A 22,109-nucleotide genomic window follows, 5' to 3' on the forward strand; every position below is an offset into this window, starting at 1 on the left:
CCGAGATCGGGCGGGGAGTCGGAAAATATTCCGCCGGGAGGAAATTTGGAATTGCCATTACCGATAAACGAATACACGACAACGATTCCCCTCGAAAGGAATCGCTTTCGCGATGGTCCCAGAGACCCATCCCATCGAGTAAACCTCTCTTTGTGCCGGGAGGACGATATCCAGGAGAACGGAAGCTGGCAACGATGGCAACGTTTCCGTCCGTGTCGATCGACTTCCGTGCGCCCCATTCCGTCCCCCGCTCCTTTTTCGCGAGCAACCCTTCCCTCCATTAGCCAACCGAGCTGGTTGACCCGTGATAAGCCGTGTATATATACACACACACATACACGTGTATATATCGGGTCCGGATATCGCGAGCAACGAGAAACGATATTGCGGGTGAACCGTCGGGTCAGTTTCGTTATTTCACGCAACGGTGGAAGGCGAGTTTTCAACGATCGCGATCCGTTCGACTGTGCAAGATCGGCCTCGCCTCCGTAACCCGGGAAGAGAACGCGACGCGGGTTAAGTCACGTTCGAGGCGGAGAATGGGAGCGATCGGGCGGGCATGGCCGTCATTCACCATGGGACGTATCGTGGCCGCGAGATTTTCTTTTCTTTTCTTTTTTTTTTTTCGTCGCCGAGTTATACTCCACGTGATGTCGTGACGTGGGCCAATATAATTACAATATTGCGCGATATCCTCCGTGCGCTCGCCTTTAAATCCCCTCCTTCCTTCCTTTCTCTCCCTGTCTCTCTCTTCCCCTCTTTTAATTAATTGCCCCGTTCCCTGCCGCCAACAACGACCTGCTAGAACCATTAACATTATTTACACGCTTCGCCCTCCTAGATGTAAACAAGCGGCCTTGCACTTTTTTTTTTTTTTTCGACCAGCAACCGTTCGCCTGTTCTCGACCACGTCGAGGAAGCTAATCGATTTAATTGCTCCGGTTACCACCCGGTCGCTCGAATTTCGATGGACTTCGATCGACGGCGACGGCGGCCGAAAGGGGTGAAGAAAGGGGATGGCGAACGATCGAGGATCGAATTACTCGGAATCGAGAATAATCTATTATTTCGTCTGTTCCCCGCGGCCGGGGGTGGTCGACGATGACACCCATTAAATTTATTCACTTACTTTACCTACCGTGCAAACACGCCGCCAGACCGTGCCGTGACGCGATCCTCCACGCGCGAATATTCCCCTCGACCCGTGGAACGAAACCCTTCCCTCCCCCTCCTCCTCCTCCACCACTCTCCCTCATTATTTTCCGCCCGTAGTTACGTTCACCGGCGGCGCCGCGTTTGCGTGCAACCCCCTCCTCCTCCTCCTCCTCCTCCAATCTCCTCTCCGCTGTTTGTAAATAATTTGCGGGATGCACGCGCTCCGCTCCATCACTCCTGGAGGATGCTGATGGACGCTCAATTTTCTTCGCCTCTATTTCCTTCTGCCGCGCGAAATCTAATAATTTATTCTCTCTCTCTCTATCTACTCTTTTTCTTTCAGCAGCTATGCTTCCCGCGTAGCGATAAAAGTTGGCGCGAATCGAGATGGAAATTTATACTAACGTCCATGCTAAATTTCGAGAAGGGAGAGGGAGCAGGCTGTTACGACTCGTAACGACGACTCTTAAATATTCTTAACCTTTCGCGAGCGGCCAATTCTGACGACCCTCTCGAAATCTCGAACAAGCGGCTCGAGGATTTTAGGTTTAGGAAAGGAGGAGGAAGACGGCCCCCAAGGGGTCGAAACTGACATAACGCTTATATCTTATTCCACGGCGGTAGAAAATGGATTTATCCTTCGCCCTTCGTCGAATACGTTCCTCCAACATTATTTATCCTCCTTCATTGACATCGAGGCGATCCACTTCACGTGACTCGGGGATAACTTTTTCCGTCGTTTAACGTCCCCGTTATCCGCGTATCAGATTTCCATTCCCGCACACGATTCGTATATCCTCGAGATGAATTTTCCAACGATCCGTTGAGCGATCTCTACGCTGTATAAGGGACCGACAAAAAGAAGAAAAAAGAAAAGAAAAGGAAGGAGGAAAAATTTAATTTTCCTGTTTCGAAGAAACACGTTCTCCGTTTCAATCTCGAGGCGAAAAACGCGATGCAAATGCGATGCCACTTTTCCCCGTTTGCCGCCGCCGCCGCCGCCGCGAAATGGATGCGAGCGTTAAGTGGCGAAAGAAAGACAGGCGTTCTCGCGTGACTATCGAAATAACGACCAGAGTAACGGTAGCGGGAGTAGGAGGAGGAGGAGGGCGCATAATGGCAACGATAATAGCGGTAACGGCACGTACGCCGCCACCTCGTGTTACCACGATACCGCGTGAGATTTCTAATTGACGGATCGTCGGGTGTAACCGCGCTCGAGGGCCGATACCCGGCCACGAGAACACTCGATTCTCGATCTCGATCGATTGCAAGAGGAGGGGGTGGGAAGGGAACGTTCTCTCCTCCTATCTCCTACACGCTTCGATCGCGGAACAACGAAATCGATTATCGCGTGCTTAACGCGATTCAGTTTCGATGCGATTCCATCCATCCTCGAATTTCTTCCACCGATCCCCGCCAAGTTTATCGGTTGCAATAGTTTCGCAAGGAACGCGTGCGATTAATTCCCGAAACTTCACTGTCTCCATCTTGTTCCACGCGGATCTTCCCCGATTAATCATTGCTCTGAGAAATAAGAATGCGCGTCTCCTTCGACCATCGTGAAACCAATCCAACGATGCATCGATCTGATCTGTCCCTTTAGCTTTAAAATTCCATGCCAAAGCCGCGTCTGTTTATCGAACGTTATCAAAAGTATACGAGGATTGCCCCGAGCTACACCGTCCCACGAAGACTTTCCAAGGCGGAAGCGGACGATGATCGGCGACGGCCGATATCTCCTCAGTCGTTCCAGATATCGCTCGGATAACCCTTCTTCTTCCCCCCTTTCTCCTCCTCTGTCCGCGTAATAAAAGAAAAATTTTGCGGAGAGAAGGAAAAGTGATCTGATTCGAGAGAGAGAGAACGACCCCCCTCGGACCTCGGAGCGATCCGTGGCAAAGTCGAATTCGAGTCGACACACGTTTTCGTATTCCGTATTCAGTCGGGGAGGTCCTCCCCCCCTCCTTCTCCAAGCTCTGTCCGCGTATATTGCCGGTCGTATCGGAGTCCGACATCTCGGTGCGCGAGATACGTGGCCCGAAAGAGGGTTGTCGCGAGGTCGTCGCACGTATATATATATATGTATATATGTATGTGCATATAACAAATATTCCAAAGGAACTTAATATGGACCATACCACCGCGTAGAATTCTCAACGTTACGATCCCTCTTAAATTTTCCTCGAAACGTGGAACGTCGTAAACCGTATCGGCCCTACTCTTTCCGAGGGTACTTGCCTCTATTACCTGGCGAGTATATCGCGGGACATCTTCAACGTTTTATCGCTTTTTCCCCGAGCCGTTATACGCGCACGGCGTATATATAGTTAAGAAGAGTTGCCTCGGTGTCTGGCGAGGATGGATGTGCGAGAAGCGAGAGAGAAAGAGAGAGGGAAAAAAATTTGCCGAATCATTTTTCTTCACCTTCGCAAGAAAGGGAAAGAAAAATATTTCTGCCACGGGCGGTGATTCGATCCGGAGTCGGGCGAGGGAATGGACGAGAGTTGAATGACAAATTATGTCCCGGTGACCCCGGTTTACCGTGGTCATAGAAGTCGGATTAGACCACGTAATCGACAACCGATCCATCAGCCCGGCCCCAAATGCGATCTTAATACATCTGGTCATCGGCCAATCGCTTTCTCTCTATCTTCGCCCGATCTCGTGACACCGTGCCAGCGCGGAGATCCTACCTGACCGGCGTGCTAATGCCGCGCATGGGACGAAGATTGACGGGGACGGGCGTTGAAAGAGAGAGAGAGAGAGAGAGAGAAAAGACGCGCCTACTTTTCCTCGTTACTTCAATCGACGTTAACGAGACACCGCGTGAAACGAATAACTTTCCTTATGGATCTACGAAATCGACGCGTCTTCTTAATACATCTTCGCTCGATATATGTATTTACTATGCGACGGGACGACTCGATCTATCTTCTTCCTTTTATTCCCCCACTCCTTCCGTCAAGTTGATTCTCTTTGCGGCAACTTCGTTCCAGATGGCGTTGATCGAGTTACGTAAAAATGTTACGCCTCGCGAATTTTCTTATCGTTGCACGCGCCGACTCGATCGACGAATCTTATCGTTTCTTATCTTCACGAGCTTCATCGATCGATAATTTTTAATCATCCTCCGTTATATATCATTCATTCCCTTCGTTTGTCGGATAAAATTAAATAATCTCCTTTGTCGGTCTAATCCGACTACCAAAAAGGTAATCGATCTAGATGACAAAAGATTACAAATGATGGCTCGGCTATCGATTTCCAATCGATAAACATTTTTCCGTCCTAGTGATCGATCGATAAAAAAAATAATCCTTAAGCGGAGCCAATTGGAGAGGAGGGTCAAACGCGCGTTTGGGAAACGGCCGTGATCGCGAATAGATCTAATCGAACGAGCCTCTCGAAAGAAAAGTGGATTTCGCGAGTGGTGGGGCAAATAGGTGGAGTTCAAACGCGGGAAATTCAAAGGTCCGCGCGCGGGGAAATCTCATAATTAAACGACAGAGAGGGCGGTAGCCTCGCTAATTAAAAACATAAATCTCCATCCAGGTGGAGATATATATATATATATATATATATGTGTGGCCGCGTATAAGCCCACAGACTTGCCGTTATTAAATTCGAGGGTATTAATTAGCTCCGCAACGCGAGAGACTTAGGAAATGATATTTGAATCGCAAAGAGTTGCACGGGCAAAGAACAAAGCGCGATAAAGCAATATTCGAGCGTGAGAGGGCGGGGGAGGGAGGAGGAGGAGGAGGAGCAGGAGGAGCAGGAGGAGGAGGAGGAGGAGGAGGAGGACGGGGCACCCAGGGTGCTTCCTGGGTGTCCGACACAAAGCCCCGCGTTAATTAACAATTAAAGTTATTACATCCGTTTGGTTACGGACGAACGACTTTTCTACCTACGCGGTGAATCACAAACGTTCATTGTGCGTTCACGTGTCTGGCGAATGGGTGTTGCGTGTGTGCGCGCGCGTACCACGATGGGCATTCGATACGACGGGTGGTTTCCAAAGGAGCCGTTAACCGTGAAATTTTAATATCCTTTCGACATTATTCCCGTCGAAATCCACTCTCCTTCTCTCTCTCTCTCTCCCTCCCTCCCTCCCTCTCTCTCTTTTTCCGCGGATCTTTTCCAAACGCGGAAACGCCGAATAATCGGGTCCCTGGATCGCGAAACTTCGCCAAACTTCTTTCGAGAATTTCTCTTTAACGGGGACGGAGAGGGACGGAGGTGGAAGGATTTCATCCGCGGGAGGAATAACAAATTGGAGGGGCGGTGAGAGGGTCGTCGCATCGCCACGCGGAACACGCTTCCACGTTCGCGCGAGAGAAGCTTGCCTAGCACGTTCGAGGAGCCGGCACGCGCATACATTTGCATTTTACGGCGCGTCTAATTGAGCTGTTCGTTATTTTGTCATGCCGATTCCCGCAACGCCACTGTCTCGTCTACGCCGCGATCTCGATATTACGCGTTCAATTTCGAAAATCGAATAATTCCTCGGAAAGGAAATTTCGATCGAGCGTTCTCTCTCTCTCTGCTTTTTCTTTTCCTACGAAAGAAAGCAACACGACTCGATCTCGCACGCGTGTCGAGAAACGTGATTACTTACGAAATGAGACTTGTCCCGCGGTTGCCGTTATTATCGTCGAATCGTGACACTTTGCCCCATAAGGGAGAAGGTGAGGCAAGGCTGGAGAGGAGAGGTCTGGTATCGCGCCACCAATGGTCCCGCCGCGTTGATTTATCATCGGCGCCCGACCTTTTTCTCCAGGGCGTAGTCGAGGATCTATAATTGAATCTAGAAAACGGGCCGGCCTCCCGCCCCCGTGAGAATATCTTCAATTTTCGGCCGCGAAATCGCGCATCTAACCGTCCGGTTCACGCGATATCTTTTCACAAGGCCAGGTGAACGGGGCTTCAAACCGTGGCCTCGCCGAGTTTCGATTCCAATCTTCCCGCCCTGCCTTGATCGTGGCGATCATGATGCGAGGCATATTGCGTTTCGCGTTATTAGTTCCATTGTATCGGGCGTATTTTCATAAAGCTCCTTCCGCCCGCCGCGTATTCGTGGCAAACAAAGCCGCGCCCCTCCCTTCGTCCCATTTTCGCCACGTAATTAAACATCGGTGTCCCACGGACGTCGTTCACCCGATATCTGCCGGGGAAAATTCGCTCCTCGATGTATCCCGTTTATCGGCACTGGGGAAAGGAAAGAAACGCGGGCAACGAGAAAATCAGAAGCGCGCTATCCCCGCGAAAAATTCCTCGCGCACGTGATTCGACCTGCTAAATGGCCGACCGTCGTTTAAATTCCGTCCGTCCCTTCGGCATGATCGCTTCGCTAGCCTTGGTAATCGCGAAATATTCGTATAATAATAACAGCACACACGGAGGACGGATATATACGAGCGAAACGCAGACAGGATGTACAAGGCCGAGGCGGCGCCATTTCCCCCTCCCCTCTCTCTCTCTCTTTTTTCTCCTCGAAACGAAATTTCTCGTTTTAACGGAAGAAAGGGGGTGGAAGAAGCGAGCGACGACGAAAAAGCAACGACGAGAAGTCATTTGCACGGAGGCACGAGAGAGATGTCGCAGGGGTTAAATTAACACCGCGAGCACAACTGGGTGAAAATAATTGATAATTACAGGCGATGCCGACGTTCTAGCTCACTTTAGTTCAATTTACACGTATGCAAATTCCTCGCCACAGTTCACCCTGCGATTCACAATTCGCTTCGTTTCGGATCAACGCCGCCTCGAGATCTCGGTTTCGAGAAAACAATTCAATTCCCGATCCGCGTGGAAAACTCGTGGACGATCCTCGAACTCCCCCCCAAATGACGTTCTCCACGATCGTTCCTCGACGTATCCGATGATATATGGAACGGCGTGACGGAAGCCACGTAGCAGCACGGGTTACCAACCTCCAAATTGATTCGAATCGTACACCCGGCCTATAATGCCGGATAACTAATGACCCTCCCGCAGACCTGTTATCACGACAGGTACGAGGGAACGGCCGGTCACGTACGATGCGCCGATTCTACGTACGCACCGGTTGCGTTTTAATCGCGACATCCCGATTCCGGGCCGAGATTCGGCACACTACTCGCTATCCCTTCCCTCCCTTCCCCGTTAATTATTACCTATCGCCTCCTTCGTTCTTCGAGTTCCGCGAATTATCGCGTACTTGAATTTTATCGGTCGAGCGCGAACCGAAACTCGTTTTAAATTCTACGTAGATACCCGGCTAATGATCGTTCGTGAAACGTAAAACGAAACAACCGCGAGATCTGCCAAACTTTTTTCTTCGGTGAACGATGGAAGTGAATAATCTCGAAAATTTAATTTAAAAAAAGAAGGAAAAACGATTCGATGGATGGCTACAAAATTCAAAGAAAAAATTTCTGAAAGCATGGAATGGATGTGTTATAAAAATTGTTCGTGGTAGCGTTGGAACGAAATGAAAGGAAGGGTAACTCATCCTAAACGATCGTTCCAAGGTAGGAATCCCGTTAATATTCCATAAATAATAAATTGAGATTGGCGATAATTTAGGCCAAGTTCGCTCCATCTCTTCCCCCTTCCCTCTTCTTTTTACGCAATTACATCAACGTGCGATTTCAATATCCGCATCGCGCCGGCTTAACCAGCTAATCATAGGTGTCCACGACGCGGCACGTCCCTGCCCGTTAATTGGCGTCACGAGGAGGAGGGAATTACGGGGAGCGCGAAAAGGAGGGGAAAGAGCGCGAAACGAGGGAGAGAGAGGAAGCGAGATAGACAGGAATCATGGACGCGGGATCAAATTGAAAAGTAATATCGATACCGAACTGTGACATAATTGCCCGATCGCATCGGCTCACGTACAACCGCGACCACGTCCGGCGAGATAATTACAAACTTGGCCGTCGCCCCTCCACGCCTTGGTTTTCTCTCTGAATCCCCTCCCTCGCCCCGCCAATATCTCCAACACACCTTTCATGCGTGCAGCTCGACCGAGAGCTATCGCCTTTTAATAATCCGCTCGTGAAACTCGTTAAGATCGATCCCGTCGATCGTCCGAGTAACGCGAGCATTTCTCTTCTAATTGGCGAAATCGAGGTCTCAATTGGGGACGAGGCATCGAGGGCCCCCCTCTCTCTCCCCCTCCCCCCTCCCTTTCACCGTAACATCCAAAAATTAACCGTGAACACGATCGTGAAACGTGTTGCTGGGACACGAGTCCGAGTTATAATCGATTGGAACGAGGGATAACGCGACGGGATACCAGCATCGAGAATTTCGAGAATTACGATCGAATCTTCTCCCTCGAAGAGGGGGGGATCAAGGCGAAGGAAAAGAGAGAGGAGCGTGTAACGGACGGATTTTAAAATGGAAGATTAATTCTTGGGAACCTTTTAGCGTGATTTCGGTGATCCTTTATGGGCTTTGGACCCGTGTAGGGGTATTACAGTGACATACGGTCGTCGCTTAAGTTAATAGTCGATGCGTTAACACGGGCTGGCGTTATAAAGGGAAAGACGGACAGGCTTTACGTGCGTGCGTCGCCCACGCGATGACACTGCCCGCCTAGGGCAGGTATATATGTATATAGTGGAAGGAAAAAAAAGAAAAAGAAGAAGAAGAAGAAGGAAAAAAAGATGGAAATTATTCTCCTTCCAATTTCCAATTCCTCGTTTCCTGTTCGACGTCTCCCCGAGTTGGAATGATCGAAAGTATCGCGGAGCGGAATTATTATAGCAAACGAGGTGGCAAGACACCGAGTATTATCCCATTAGAATAAATGCAAAGTAGAGCCTTGTGCCATCTCGATCTACCGTTCTCCTCTCCTTCTTTTCCCTCTCTCTTCCGTCTCTCTCTCTCTTCCCTTTCCACAGATAACATCCTCTCTCTCTCTCGTTTCCTCTCTGTTCGCCTGGCCTGGCGCTAGGGTGGAAAATGGGAGGCAGAGCGGCGGTAGGGCGCATTTACATGATATGAATATAATGGAGAGGGCCGGGTCGCTGGCAAACCCGGCCTACGAGAGCGCTACCTGTTGAACGAAGAGTTCAAACCCACGGTGACCTAGAGGATATATTCGGCCGGTCCTCCGAGGTCATTCTCTCGCGCTCCTCTCTCATCCGTCTCTTTTCGGGACGAATAAACGAGATACACTCATTTCCTGGCATCGATCTACCGTTGCATCGACGATTCGACGGCGTGTTTATAAATCGTCGTTTTCGCGATGTATAGACGGAGAAGAGAATTTCCGTGAGAAGAAGGGAGCCTTTCGGGGCCGGAGCCAGCAAAGAGAGTCGGTAGGTATTACGCGAGAAAACTGAAGAGGAAATGTCACCTGTCCAATTAAGGACCGCTCTCCTATCGCCGATACGATCTCGCGCACGAGGCCAACCTCCGTTCTACGAAACAAACGTCGTCGCGGGCCATAAATATGTATAAGACGGAGCGCGTGTCATTCAGCCGGGACTCCGGATGTTTCCCTCCTTTTTTCCTCCTCTCCACCGCCGATATTACGCGCCCGTCCAACGTGATAATTAAATCTCGAGCGAGTGTCGTCGCGTATCTCGACGACCAGAATCCTTTCCGTCGCAGTCCGCTCCCGTTTCGAATGATCGTTTCGACAAGTTCGAAAAATCGTGACCCGTGGAAAAAATTCGAAGCGGAGGGAAGAAATAAAACGGAAACGCCGATATAAAGGTGGCCAATAAAATGGCGACGGTACCCACACCTCTTCTTCGCGACTCCTTGGTCAATTTTATCCCCCCGAGTCACCAGATGCTTGGACCATCGAACTTTGGAAATTCCAACTTTGGTCCCAGGGCGAAACTGTCGTGGAAATTGACGCGTGGACACGATACTGGGAGGAGGGAGGGAGAGAGAAGAAAACGGAGAAGAAAGCGAGGATATATATACGACCGAGTGTATACACACGGTCCCTCTCTCGATGATCGTTTGGGTCGGGAATATTCATGAAGCTCGAAAGTTAACGGGACGGCACCTCGTATCCCGGCGATTTCGAGAGGTGGTTGCGGTTTTACATCCGCGACGAGATACTTGGCCAACCGGGAAATAATTCGTTGGCTCGAAAACGAGGCGAGTTTCGCGGGTCGGGGCCCCGTGAAATAAATTTTCGGCCGGCTCCGTTCTCCGATCGACGATCCGCCTCGGCGATCGCCGCGCCGAGGTGGGAAGAGAGGGGGAGGAGGAGGCGCGATTAATTTCAATTCTCGTCGCCCCTCGGCGACGACTTCCTACGAGACGGTAAACGCACACCGATTCCAAAGAATCTCCCGGCACGAGGAATGGCCGACAATGGAGGAAGGAGGAACGACACGAGGGCGCCGCTTCTCTCCCCGCGAGACGACGACGACGAGTCGATCGGAATCGTTCTCGCAGCCGGGTCACGATCACCGTTCGAGGACCAACCGTGTTGCGCCGACGCCGCATATATCCATTAACGATATACGACTCGATTCGATTCGATCCCCGCCACTCTTCGCATTCCAGAAAACTTTTACCGCTCCCGTATCCGCCGATTTCTTTCGAAATCGCGCTCCGCTTTATCGCGCGTCCTTCGTTAACCGCGTCGTCCGCGTTCCTCTCTATTTTCTTTTTCTTTTTCTCTTTTCTTTCTTTCTCGAATAAACTCGATCCGGTCGATCTCTTCTCTCCGCCGTATATGCATTTCCGTTAATGGAGGCGATCGTGAAAGTCTCGATGGATCGTTTATTAACCGCGCCGCTCGTAATTACTTTCGACTAATAACTCGTGCTTCGTGGAGAAGTCGTACGGATCGTGCAACGCGAGCGTGCAGCGAGGAGCCGCGAAAGCTAGGAGGGATATCGTAGGAGGATACGACGTGGACCTATGCGGCGAGCAACATCTAGGCGGAGAGGTTTATTAAACGGGTCGAGGGGTCGCGAGAGGGGCTAGGGTTAAAGGGAAAACGGATATCCCCGGAAGGAGCTTTATTCCCCCCTCCCTCTCCCTCGGGCCTCGCAAACCGCACGCGATTTATGCACGACCGAACGCTCTCACGCGAGCCCCGGCCGCACGCTTTTCATTCCAGAATCGCTTGTCGAAAACCTCTGGCCCCGAAGATCAAAGCTCCAGACGGTCTTAAGAAAACCGCGCGCAACCCTCCTCGCCGACCACCGCCTTTCCGATTGTTCCTTCCGTGGATCCGCGATTGTTCGCGAGACCGCAACCCTTTCTCACTCTCTCTCTCTCTCTCTCTTTGATTCTCGCGCGTGAGAATAGGGAAAATTGAAACCCCCCTCCTACTCTACTCCCTACTGTTCTTTACATCTTTCTTTGCATCTCGTTCTCGCTTTGTTCCCCTCAAACTTTTGGTGGCAATTCCTCCTTCGTCACGACCTATTAAGAACGAATTCGAAAAATACAACGAACAGCGATCTCTGCTGAAACTGTGGGCAACGATGCGAAATTGAAACGGGTGGAGAAGTGGAACGAAGAGAAAGGAGAGAAAGAAGAGATGTGGGAAACGTCGATAATATAATTTCGGGGAGGGAAGTTTGAGAAAAGAAAAAGAAAAGTCGGGAAAGAAAGGATAAACGATCCGTTTCGGAAGGGGGAAACGGTAAACAAACGGTAGGCAGGACAGTGGACAATTACAGATAGGCAGAAGGAACAATGAGCAGGGAAGAATGAAAGGCAGAGTCGTAAATCTTTGGCGGAAACAGGTGGAGAGGCGCGTGATCGCGAGTAGTAGTAGTAGTCGTAGTAGTAGTAGTAGTATAGGAGATTGAGTAACTGACCTTGCGAAGAAAGCTGCGGCTGCGCTCGCCTGCGCCGGCGTCCCCGGTACCCCGCTCACGTTGTACGAGTACTTGGTCTCCTGGTACACTTGATACGCGGTCTGCGGCTTCAAGTGCGACGATCGGTGATAATAGTGATCGGCGTACACGCTCTTCTCGGCTGGACGTTCACCGCCGCCGACCTTGGACAGGCCGTAACTCTGCATCGCGGACGAGCACGAGGAGGAGGAGGAGCAGGACACTTTCGAGTGACACTTGTCGTGACCGTTCTTCTCCGCCCCGTGCGAGTGAGACTTCTCGTGGGCAGAGACGACGACGCCCGGCTTGTCGATAGTGCCGTAAGATTTCAAGTCGTAACCCTTCAACTCGCCGTAGTATTTCATGTTCTCCACCTTGAACCCGTGACCGACATCGTGCCCCTTCGACTTGCCGCCCACTTGCTCCCCGTGCTTCCCGTAACCGAGTTCCTGCCCCGATTTCATCCTATCCCCGCCGCACTTCCCCACCACCACCAGCCCCTCGACACCGTGGACCGCCGCTTTGCTCGACCCTTTCTCGATCTTCAGCATCGATCTGTCGCACAGGCGACCTTGCACCGCCTCGCTCGCCTTCAGCAGACAATCCACGGCACCCTTGTACCTGTCGCACGTCGACGGGTCGCACGGCACACCGGAACCACTTTGGCACGCATTACCGGCAACCGACCCGCCACCGCAACCGCCTCCGATGTTCGAACACCGATTCTGATGATGATGATGGTGGTGATGGTGATGGTGATGATGGAACGACGTCGCTTTCGAAAAATCCCCGTGACACCTGAAACCGCCGGATATCACCTCGCCCTCTTCGCTCGCATCCTGATACGCCTCCTCTTTGTTCGAGTTGCTGCCACCGTTGCCGCCGCTGCTGCTGTTATTGTTGTTGTTGTTGTTATTGTTGTTGGTGGTGGTGGTCGTCGTGTTGTTGTTGTTGTTGTTATTGTTGTTGTTGGGGCAACGCGTGTCGCACGACTTGTAAGGGAGCCGCGACCGCGACGAAGGAGCGCGTGTTGCTTCTCGCGCGGTTGGCGTGATACTGGCCAGATTAGAGGGCGTCTCGGCGCCATGAGTTCCCCTGCTGGAGTTACTACCACCACCGCCGCCGCCGCCGCCGCCGCCGTTGCCACCACCGCTACCGATGCCTACTACCATGCTCCCTCCTCCTCCTCCTCCTCCTCCACCACCTTGCCGTTTGCCCCTCTCCTCCTGTCGAATTGATAAGGTTACGCGTAACCGCCAATCTCGCCGAAACTCGCGCGGCGAGTTCGTGCTCGCACCAGACGAGGAAGGATGAAGCGGAGAGAGAGGGAGGGATGGGGAAATTTTTTTACTCACCTGGACGCGTTTGTAGTCGTCCTGACGTCTGGCCACTTCCGAGTACTTCGGCGGTGGCTCGGAGGATCTCGGTGGCGTTTCCTGATACCTCGGCGGCCTGTCGAATTGCCTGTACTTGGGCGGATCGATGTAAGGATTGTTCCGATGCCTGTAATAATTGGGCAGTTGGCAATCGGTCAGATCGGACTGGGATCTGTTCAGCTGGTAATTGGGCGGCGCGATCGCCTTCTGCTCCTGCTTCGGGTGCTTGGAAGGGCACGGCGCCTTCTCCTGGAGAACACCGGCGGCGTGCGGCGCCTTGTCCCTCTGTGCCCCTTTCTCCATTTTGTCCTTCCCTCCTCCTCCTCCTCCTCCTCCCTCCGACTTGCCGTCTTTCGCCGCCTTTTCTTGCGACGCGGGCCCATCGATCTCGTAGAAGGTCAACTCCTTTTTGCCCTGACCCTTCTCCACCGCGACACCGCGATGCGTCTTCGAGTGGACGTTCTCCGGTCTGGGAACTGGCGGATCGATCTGATAGAAGGTCAACTCGCGGGAATCCTGCGACTTGGACCGCGTCTCGTGGCTCGAATGGTGTTGTCGCTCGGGCTGCGAGTGACTCCTCGCGTACCTCTGATCGATCTTCCCAGCCGCGACCTCTTGATGCCTCGCGGACGACAATCTCGCCAGCCTCTCGCTCGGCCCCAACCTGACCGAGTTCCGCCCGTACTCCAGATACTCGTCCCCGTACTTGAACACTTGCCGCGGCTTGTACTTCTCCTCGAACTGGGAGTAGTTGTACGTGTTGAACCCCACCTGATTGAAATTTCTGCTCAGATTGGACGAGTCGTAGTCGGTGGACGTGACGGCCTCCATGTTTATCTGGAAGAAGAAGAGAAGAGATGTTCCGGTGAGGAAGCGAGCCGCGGAAAGGATCGAAAAACAAAAGGAGGAAGAGCTGGGCGGCAGTTGGAGCGGAGGGGAGCGGGAAAGGGCGCTCGGAGGAAGGGGAAGGGGAGCCGAGGCCGGCCGAGGAGACCATAAATCGGGGAACGTCTTACTCCTAAATGCCCGGGGTATTTACCGTGAAACAAAAAGCCACGGCGCGATAAATAAAATCTGACACCGAGGGGGCGTGCCTTCGCGTCGCCGTCTACCTCTGTTTCGCGGATAAAGCGCCGCTTCCTCCCCCACCTCCTTCTTCGTCTTATCTTGCTGCTCGTTCCGGGACGAGGAAAGCGGCCGTTCTCTCCGCTCCTCTGCGGAGAGGGTTGTGGAAACGTGGTCGGCCTCTCCGAATTCCACGTCGAAAAATCGAGCCGCGCTCGAGGAGGAACCGGTTCGCACCTCTTCCACCCGAAGGCCAATCGATTGCGCCTATATGCGTGCAAGCGTCGCGAGAGAGCCGCTTTCACGATGCAATCGAGATCGCGCGCGCGGTTTCTCTCTCATCTTTTTCGCCTTTTTCTCTCCTCTCCTTCACTCGCTCGAGCCCTTATCCAGAAAATATCCGCTGCGAGGCAAGTGGCACCGGTAGATGCCAGATCCCGATTACCCGATTCGACGAACTTGGCGGCAATCCACCTTTCGACGAGTTTGCGCCCTACCTAACTACCTACCAACTTCCTCTTCCATCCACGAGGATAATTACGAGGTTCTACCGTTCTCTCCCCCTTCCCAATATCGCGAATTAAAATTCGAATCAAGATTCGGAAGGGAGAGAGAGTCTCTCGATAAGAACGGTCGAGTCTAAGAACGGAGTTAATAAGGAAGGAAATACGGCTGACTGGGTAGATTAGACGGAGGGATGATCTGTTTCGCGAGCAATTTCGAGCCTTTTGACCCGAAACTTTCGGAATTTCGCTGACCGAGGGAATGCGTTGCCGGGTCACCGGGTATATATCGAGCCCGGTGGATAACTCGTTCGAGGAGCATGGAGAGGAGCCCATGCCCCCTCGGGGCCCGCGGTTATATATTACGGGGCTGTAATGAAGACTCAAGAGCTCGGCAGCCGAGCTACCGAGCCACAGCCTTGTTTATCACCTCACCTCAAATATACAATTAACATGTTGAAAACCCGCCCGGAGCTCTCCGAAATCGCAACCTTCCCTTTACCTTGCTGCGCCGACAAAGAAAGGGTTGCGAGGCCCGTGTTCCACTCTCTCGTTACACGCCTCGTTAAAGCCTCGCGTCTCGATCCTCTCTCTTATCCCTCGAACTATCTCCCCATCTCGAGAGTCTTCCCCGAAATTACCGCGGCGCGGCCGAACACCATCGAGGAAACCTTTTGAAAATTTCGAGTAAGTTTTTCGAAATCGGCGAAAAAGTATCATACATATCGTCCTTCTTCATTGAGACGCGCGAAACTGGTCTGAATATTGGCGACAAAATCGACTTTCCCCCCCGACCGATCGCCTCTACCATTATTGAACGTAATTAAAGAGAAAGGTTGTCCGGCAGGAGACGTCCGCGCCGATTTTCCACCATTTATATTCAAAGTGGCCTCGGATAATAATTCCACGCGAGAAAATGCAGGATCGTGATCGAGGGGAGGGGAGGAATGGTGAAAATGGCGACACGGCGGCGACATCGGGAGCGGAAGTCTGGTTGTAAATAAGAATTACGCGGCCGATTATTCTCCGTTCCGTTTCTTCGTCCGCGCTCATCGTCCAGGGACACGCGTATCGATAGCAGTCGCGTCAGAATTCTCGTTTATCTTCATCCTTCAATTTCCCGCGCTGGGATCGTCCACGCTCCCACAAATAAAACCTAGCCTACACGCGGCGATACTCCAACCGCCGATCCGCCATGCGATGGATATTGCATCGAATCGGTTGGAAAGTCTCTCTTTCTCTCTCTCCTCTCATCCTCTGCCGAAGGATGGATGGGGAGAGGCGTGTAACGGTCGAGTTGCGCGCCCATCTTCTCTTATTTTTCCCGATCATTTATTCCCTCCCCTCCCTTCGTTGTACATCTTTCGAGAATTAATGGATCCAACTTAGCGAGTTTACGGCATCTTTAACGACGTATGCATCTTTAACGAAGTCGAATCGAAAGGGATTCTTCTTTCGACGGAGGGGAAGGGGTGTGTCACGCTTCGACATTATTAACGAGGGGATCGATTAATTATCGTCTCTCGTTTATCGATCTTGTCACGAATTTAGAACGATTCTTCGTTGCTGTTACAAACGTTGAACGTTTGAGAGCGAAAGGCGTACACGCCGATCGATCGATATTTCTCGCCGGTCGTATCTCACTCGAGGAAACGATACATCGAAATAAAATTGTTGAAAGTTGCGGGTTGGAAGGAAGACGATAATGACGTTGTTTGCATTGGCAATGATAAGTTTCGTTACGGAGCGGCGGGGGGAAACGAGGGGCTCGTGCCGGTGTCTGGGAACGGGGCCCCGTAATTACGGTTACCGATCGAATTATTATCCCGGTTTCGCGCGATACGAAGGCGTTGCAGAGGAAAGGAAACGATCACCTTCGCGAGCGGATTCGAGATCAGTGTTATTAACGGTAGACGAAATCGACGAGCTCTCTCTCTCTCTCTCTCTCTGTCCCCCAACGTTTCGCGAAACGTTCCTCTCCCCACCTTCTCCTTCCTGGCGAGAGAAGAATTAAAAATCGGGATCGGAAACGGCGCGCGTTCGAAAAAAGGAAGGGAAAGAGAAGAGGAAAAAGTCGGTTGATTACAGGTGTTCGATAATCGTCCCCGACAAAAGAGAAATCGCCGACCGTAATAACGAAGCGAACAACAGTCGAGCATAATTAATCTCCTGGGCGAGACGAGAGAAAAATTCTGGCCAACGAGTGGGAAAGAAAAGGCTAATGAAGTCGATGCTCCAACGTTTCCTCGATCGTCTTCCTTCCCCCTGCGATGCTAATTGGCCGTTTAATCGACGGTCGCTTGTCGAAAACAGACGTCTCGAAAAGAGAGAGAGAGAGAGTGACCCGTGTCGTTGGTGCCACCCTAGGCAGCCGAGTCGAAACACCGCAAACTGCAACGAGCCGAAAAGGAGCAACGAGAGGGAGAGACGCGGAGAGGGAGGTACGAGCGGCATTTCTCTTGCCAATTTGCGAATTATTAATTTAACCGTTCCCCTTTAACGCTACGAAGCCCGCGGCTAATATTTTCCCGAACAACCTGTGGCGAGAGGAGGATGGACGTGGAAGGAGAGAAAAGGAGAAAAGAGAAGAGAGAGCGGCAGGAGTTGGCATAACGTAAACGGTCGTCTGGTCTTGCCACCGCGCTTGCAGCGGTTCCACCGCCGTGAAACAAACTTCCAAACGCGAAATAAAGGTGGGTAACAAACTTGATTGCGGTTTATCGGAACCGCGGCGAATATTATCGAAAGCGTGTCCCCGATTAAAAAGCTTTCGAAAAACATTTCTGAATTAATCATCCCGAAGGATCTTTCCATACGATTCCTTCCGCGTGTGATCATCAACCGCCTGTTGAAATTCCGCCAAATCATCCTCCCCCCGATGCAACAACAACGTCCGTCGCTACACAACAAAACGTTTACATCTCCGATTGTTCGGAAACCTAATTTATCGTCCGTTTATTGTTCCGCGTAACTAATCGATTTCGCGGCCGAGTAACCGCCGACCGAGAGAGAGGGAGAGAGAGAGAGAAAGGGACAGAGATCGTGGAGCGTGATTCGCCGGCAAACCGCTACGAGCTAAAAACAACGCAACGATCCCGTATTCATAACTGGATTTCCCGTTCCCCCTGGGAAGAGAGAGAGGGGGGAAGTGAACAGCGGGTGGGTAAATACATATATCCGATTTTCACAGCGGACTGACCTGTCTCAATGCCATCCACCCCTTTCCTCCTGCCCGCAAATTAGAGACGGTCGGTTGCCCGATCCGAACTGTCTTCTTCGCTCGTTTTATCGCGCTTTGTAAATAAACCTGCGTTTAACTTGGCGAATAACTCGCTACAATATCACATTCCTTCGACAATTTATCGACTGTTCCTTCCTCTTCTTCTTCTTCGTAACATCACCGAATTGAATTCTATTCGACTAATTTTTCTTCTTTTTTCCACACTCCTTGCAACTATCCGCGCGGGAATAGTGTCTCCATTTCTTCCGAAAGAGGATGGATACAAAGGGAGGGGGAGGGAGCCGCGTGTTTTAATATCGGCGGCGCTAAGGGGTGGGAGGGAGGAGCGGCTAGATTCCGTTGATTGACTGACTGACGCGCGAGGGCGCTAAAGGGGCCGTTGGGGGCCGAAGGGGGCAGACAAAGGGAAAAGGTTCTCGAGGACAAGTTCGGGTCGAAGATAGGAAAGCGGAGCGGAGAGCAATCTCTTACGCTCGAGTTCGTCTCCCCCTGCGCGGGGAACAACTCGCCACCCCGATCACTCCGAATAATCATCGCGGGACACACGGCTCTCGCGCCTCGCTGCATCTACGAAAATTAAAGATGAGGCTGGTGGAGGAGGGTGTACACCGAATTTCGCGGGTCACCGCGACCACATACTTGGACCTTCGAGGAAGGGGATCAAAGTCGAGAGGAAAGAATATGATCCACGACTTTGTTCGTTTCGGAAGAGAAATCTTTATATATACGAATGTGTGAGGATGAAGAGAAACTTTTGAGAAGAGTGAACCGAAGAGAAAAATGTGTGAACCGAGAGACCTAGATTTGTCGGGAGATCGGGAAAAGGAAATCGGTCGGCTCGTAAACGTATCTCGAACGAAGTAACACCGTTAACGATGATTTATAGAATTCCTCGACCTCGATAATCCTATGATTCGACGACGCGGGGAATCACGCGAGTATTAGATTAGAAAGATGATCGTGCATGTTACACTCCCCCTCCTCCTTTAAACAGATGCCAGAAAAATCGATTATTCTTTCTTTTTTTGGAGATTCAGGGCGAAGGAATAGACCGATATTTCTCCATCCTTTGAGTCTCCATTCAGAGGCCAACGAGATCCCTCCTCATTTTCCTCAGGTATTCAGCGTTAATAAAATTTTATATTATTCCCGTTATTTTATCTCATCCGTCTTTCTCGAGCAACGTATCCGCGAGATCCGCGGGCTAATTAAATATAACAAGAATTGAAAAGCATCGTTGTCGATGGATTGATCAGTCGAGAATGGATGGAACGGCTCGTTCTAATCGATGATGAACCAAAATAGCGCGAGAAAAGGGAAAAACGTTTCTGGGCGGAAAATCGGTGATTTTTCAAAATGGCGACGCAATTCACGGCAAGCGCGATAATTTGCACGGCGGATTCTTGAAGAGAGAGGAAAAGTGGGGAGGACCGGGGTAGTAATCCGAAAGGATTTATCGCCTTCGATACAAAGGAGGAGAGGGAAAAGAAAGAAAAGAAGAGAAAGGAAACACGAGATAAAACCTGTAAAATATTACGTGTCGCGTGTCGATGGAATGGAAAGGCAACGAACGGGGAATCGAATTTGAAAAACGGCCAGGGCAAAGTGGAAAGTGCTGGCAAGGACGTCACGAACCTTTTAAAGCTCTCTGTTATCCTTGGCGGGTTCCCGAAGGACACTCTTATCTCCGCCCCGGTGTTTGCTTTGTGGATCTTAACAGGGTAACGTTCGCTGCCAGAAACGGTCCACGAGAAATTCTACATTGGCGAGTAACCGGCCGCCGCCGCCGCCGCGAAGGGACGAGTAGTGAAATAACAAGACCGAAATGCACGAGGAGTGAGAAAGGCGGGCGAGGAAGGAGAAAATGAGAGAAGGGAGAATAGGAGAGGGAGAGAGAGAAAGAGAGAGAGACACGAGGATAAGACGACAATCCGGTGCGCAAATGCCACCGGGATTTAGATCGGACGTCTCTAATGGCAGCAGGATTTCAATGGCAAATGGCACCTGCCAGATCCTCGCCACTTGTTTGGCCAAAGGATTTGTAAAATCTGCCGAGATATCCGTGTGGATACTTACGCCGCTCATAGAAGATATCGGGCGAGTAGAAAGAGGAATAAAACTGCCTCATTGATTTAACGAAGGATAAATAGCGGGTGCCGGTCGATGAAACAGCGCGAGGAATCGATGATTCGTTATCGTTTTCGTTGCCGTACCAACCGATTTTACCAAGCGAATACATAAGGAATGATGATACTTCGTGGCAGAGAATTCCCCCGTCCATAGGAGAGAAAATAGAAGCATGCTCCGAATCGAACAGGGCCAATCTATCGTCCCACTTGGAATCTAAGGAAAAAGAAAAAAAAAAAAGGAGAACGAATCGGTTTCACGTTCGAGCGAATATTCCTCGATTCTTCAATTTCCAAACACTCCGCTTTCCCCTCGAAAGACTACTTTCGTCGCTTCAGCCTCCCCCGCGTCTTATATTACCGTCCTAAGGGTGTCTCCGTGCCTCCTCTTTGAGATTTCTGCCGAGGAACAAAGGGAAAGGGAAGAAGGCAGAAGAGGCCGCTAACAAACCTTCGAATCGCAAACTTACGTTACGTACCGCGAAGAAGGGGGAGAGAAAGGGAGAGAGGGAGACGGAGCGAGAAAGGGCGGTACAGGCGCGAACAAATATTATTCAGGATGCAGTTTTTCCACCGTGCTTTTTGCTTTTTGGGCGTTAACGATATTTAACGACGCATTTATAACATCTCACGATCTCGAACCAAATGTCTCTTTCTCTCTCTCTTCGAGGGAAGAAAAGAAAAGAGGAAAAAAAAAAAAAAGGAAAGAAAAGAAAAGGGATCGCGGCTCGATTTCTCGAAAGAGAAGAAGACGAACGCGGCGTTATTCTCCGCGGCAAAAACCGAATTTCTCCGCCCTCTCTCGTTCGACGAGAGCAAACAATCTAACAAGCAAAAAGTCCCTTTTACGTCCCGAGTACCGAGAGAGAGTTGCTCAATGCTTGTTAAGAGAAGCCAGGCCCGTCTGTCCCGAGTGTCTTGCCTCTCCTGTTGGCGAGGCAGAAGAAGGGAAGAAGGGAGAGAAGGAGAGCGAGAGGGAGAGAAGAGGGGAAGAAAAGAAAAGAAAGGAGGGGAGGGATAAAAAAAGGAAAAGAAATAAGAGAAGACGGAGGGGTGAGAAGGTGAAGGGGAGAGAAGCACGCGGGACGAAAAGCACGACGGGGGTTGTGTCCTTCGTTAGGAAACGTTAGCGAGGCACCTGGTGCACGATTACGGTCGCGCCACGCGCACATGGGGTTCCGCAACGGTGGTGATGGCGCTCGCCTACGTTGGAGGGTTGAAAGCCTCGTGGATGGCCGACGATATCATGACGGATGGGGGACGTCGGTGTGTAGACAACCTCGCCGACCTTCGAACAATAACGTTACGAATGTTTCGTCCCACCTACGCTACCGGTTCTCTCCACTTTCGTCGTATCCGTGCTTCCGCCATATTCCCGAATTAGCGTGATCGATCATCGCGACCTGCCGCCGGTAATCGGGCAGCGCATATGCGGTCTAAAAACGTGTAAAAAAAAAGGTGGATAAAAAGGACAAAATGGAAAAAAAAGACGGTCGATCCCGCGTTGGTCGTGGAAAAATCGAGAGGGGAAAGAAAGAAAAAAAAGAAAAAGAAAAAGAGACGAAGTTTGAAACGCGTCGTTTCCAGCCCTTCGCGAGGACCGACTCGATCCCGAAACGTTGTTCCGGTATAAAGTATCGGGAGAGAAAGGCAAGAGAAGAAGAACCACTCGGCTGCGACAAAAGCGGTCCGTTGAATCACGCCACCCCTTAAGAGATCTCCTTGATTTATATCCAGGGAACTTTCGCTCGTTTCGAAAGGACGAGACAAAGAAATTACCATCGCTATTCGTACGAAGGCTACCCGAATTCGAGAAGCCAACGTTCTCTTTT

General features: G+C 51.2%; 1 protein-coding gene across 5 annotated transcripts in view; it reads right to left on the reverse strand.

Annotated features, from left to right (window-relative positions):
* LOC411018 (kinesin 11) overlaps positions 1–22,109 on the reverse strand; it is a 246,361-nt gene that overhangs the window by 143,257 nt on the left and 80,995 nt on the right. For all 5 annotated transcript variants that reach the window (XR_410886.3, XR_410885.3, XM_394491.7 and 2 more), the window contains exons 4-5: positions 13,322–14,179; positions 11,949–13,192 (exon numbers count right to left, since the gene is read on the reverse strand). Coding sequence is in view for 3 of the 5 variants with exons in the window: in XM_394491.7 (XP_394491.6) it covers positions 11,949–13,192; positions 13,322–14,179 (2,102 nt within the window). In the remaining 2 variants the exon portion in view is untranslated. The remainder of the gene's footprint in view (positions 1–11,948; positions 13,193–13,321; positions 14,180–22,109) is intronic.

This window comes from Apis mellifera, linkage group LG4, assembly GCF_003254395.2.
Source record: "Apis mellifera strain DH4 linkage group LG4, Amel_HAv3.1, whole genome shotgun sequence".
NCBI lineage: Eukaryota > Metazoa > Arthropoda > Insecta > Hymenoptera > Apidae > Apis > Apis mellifera.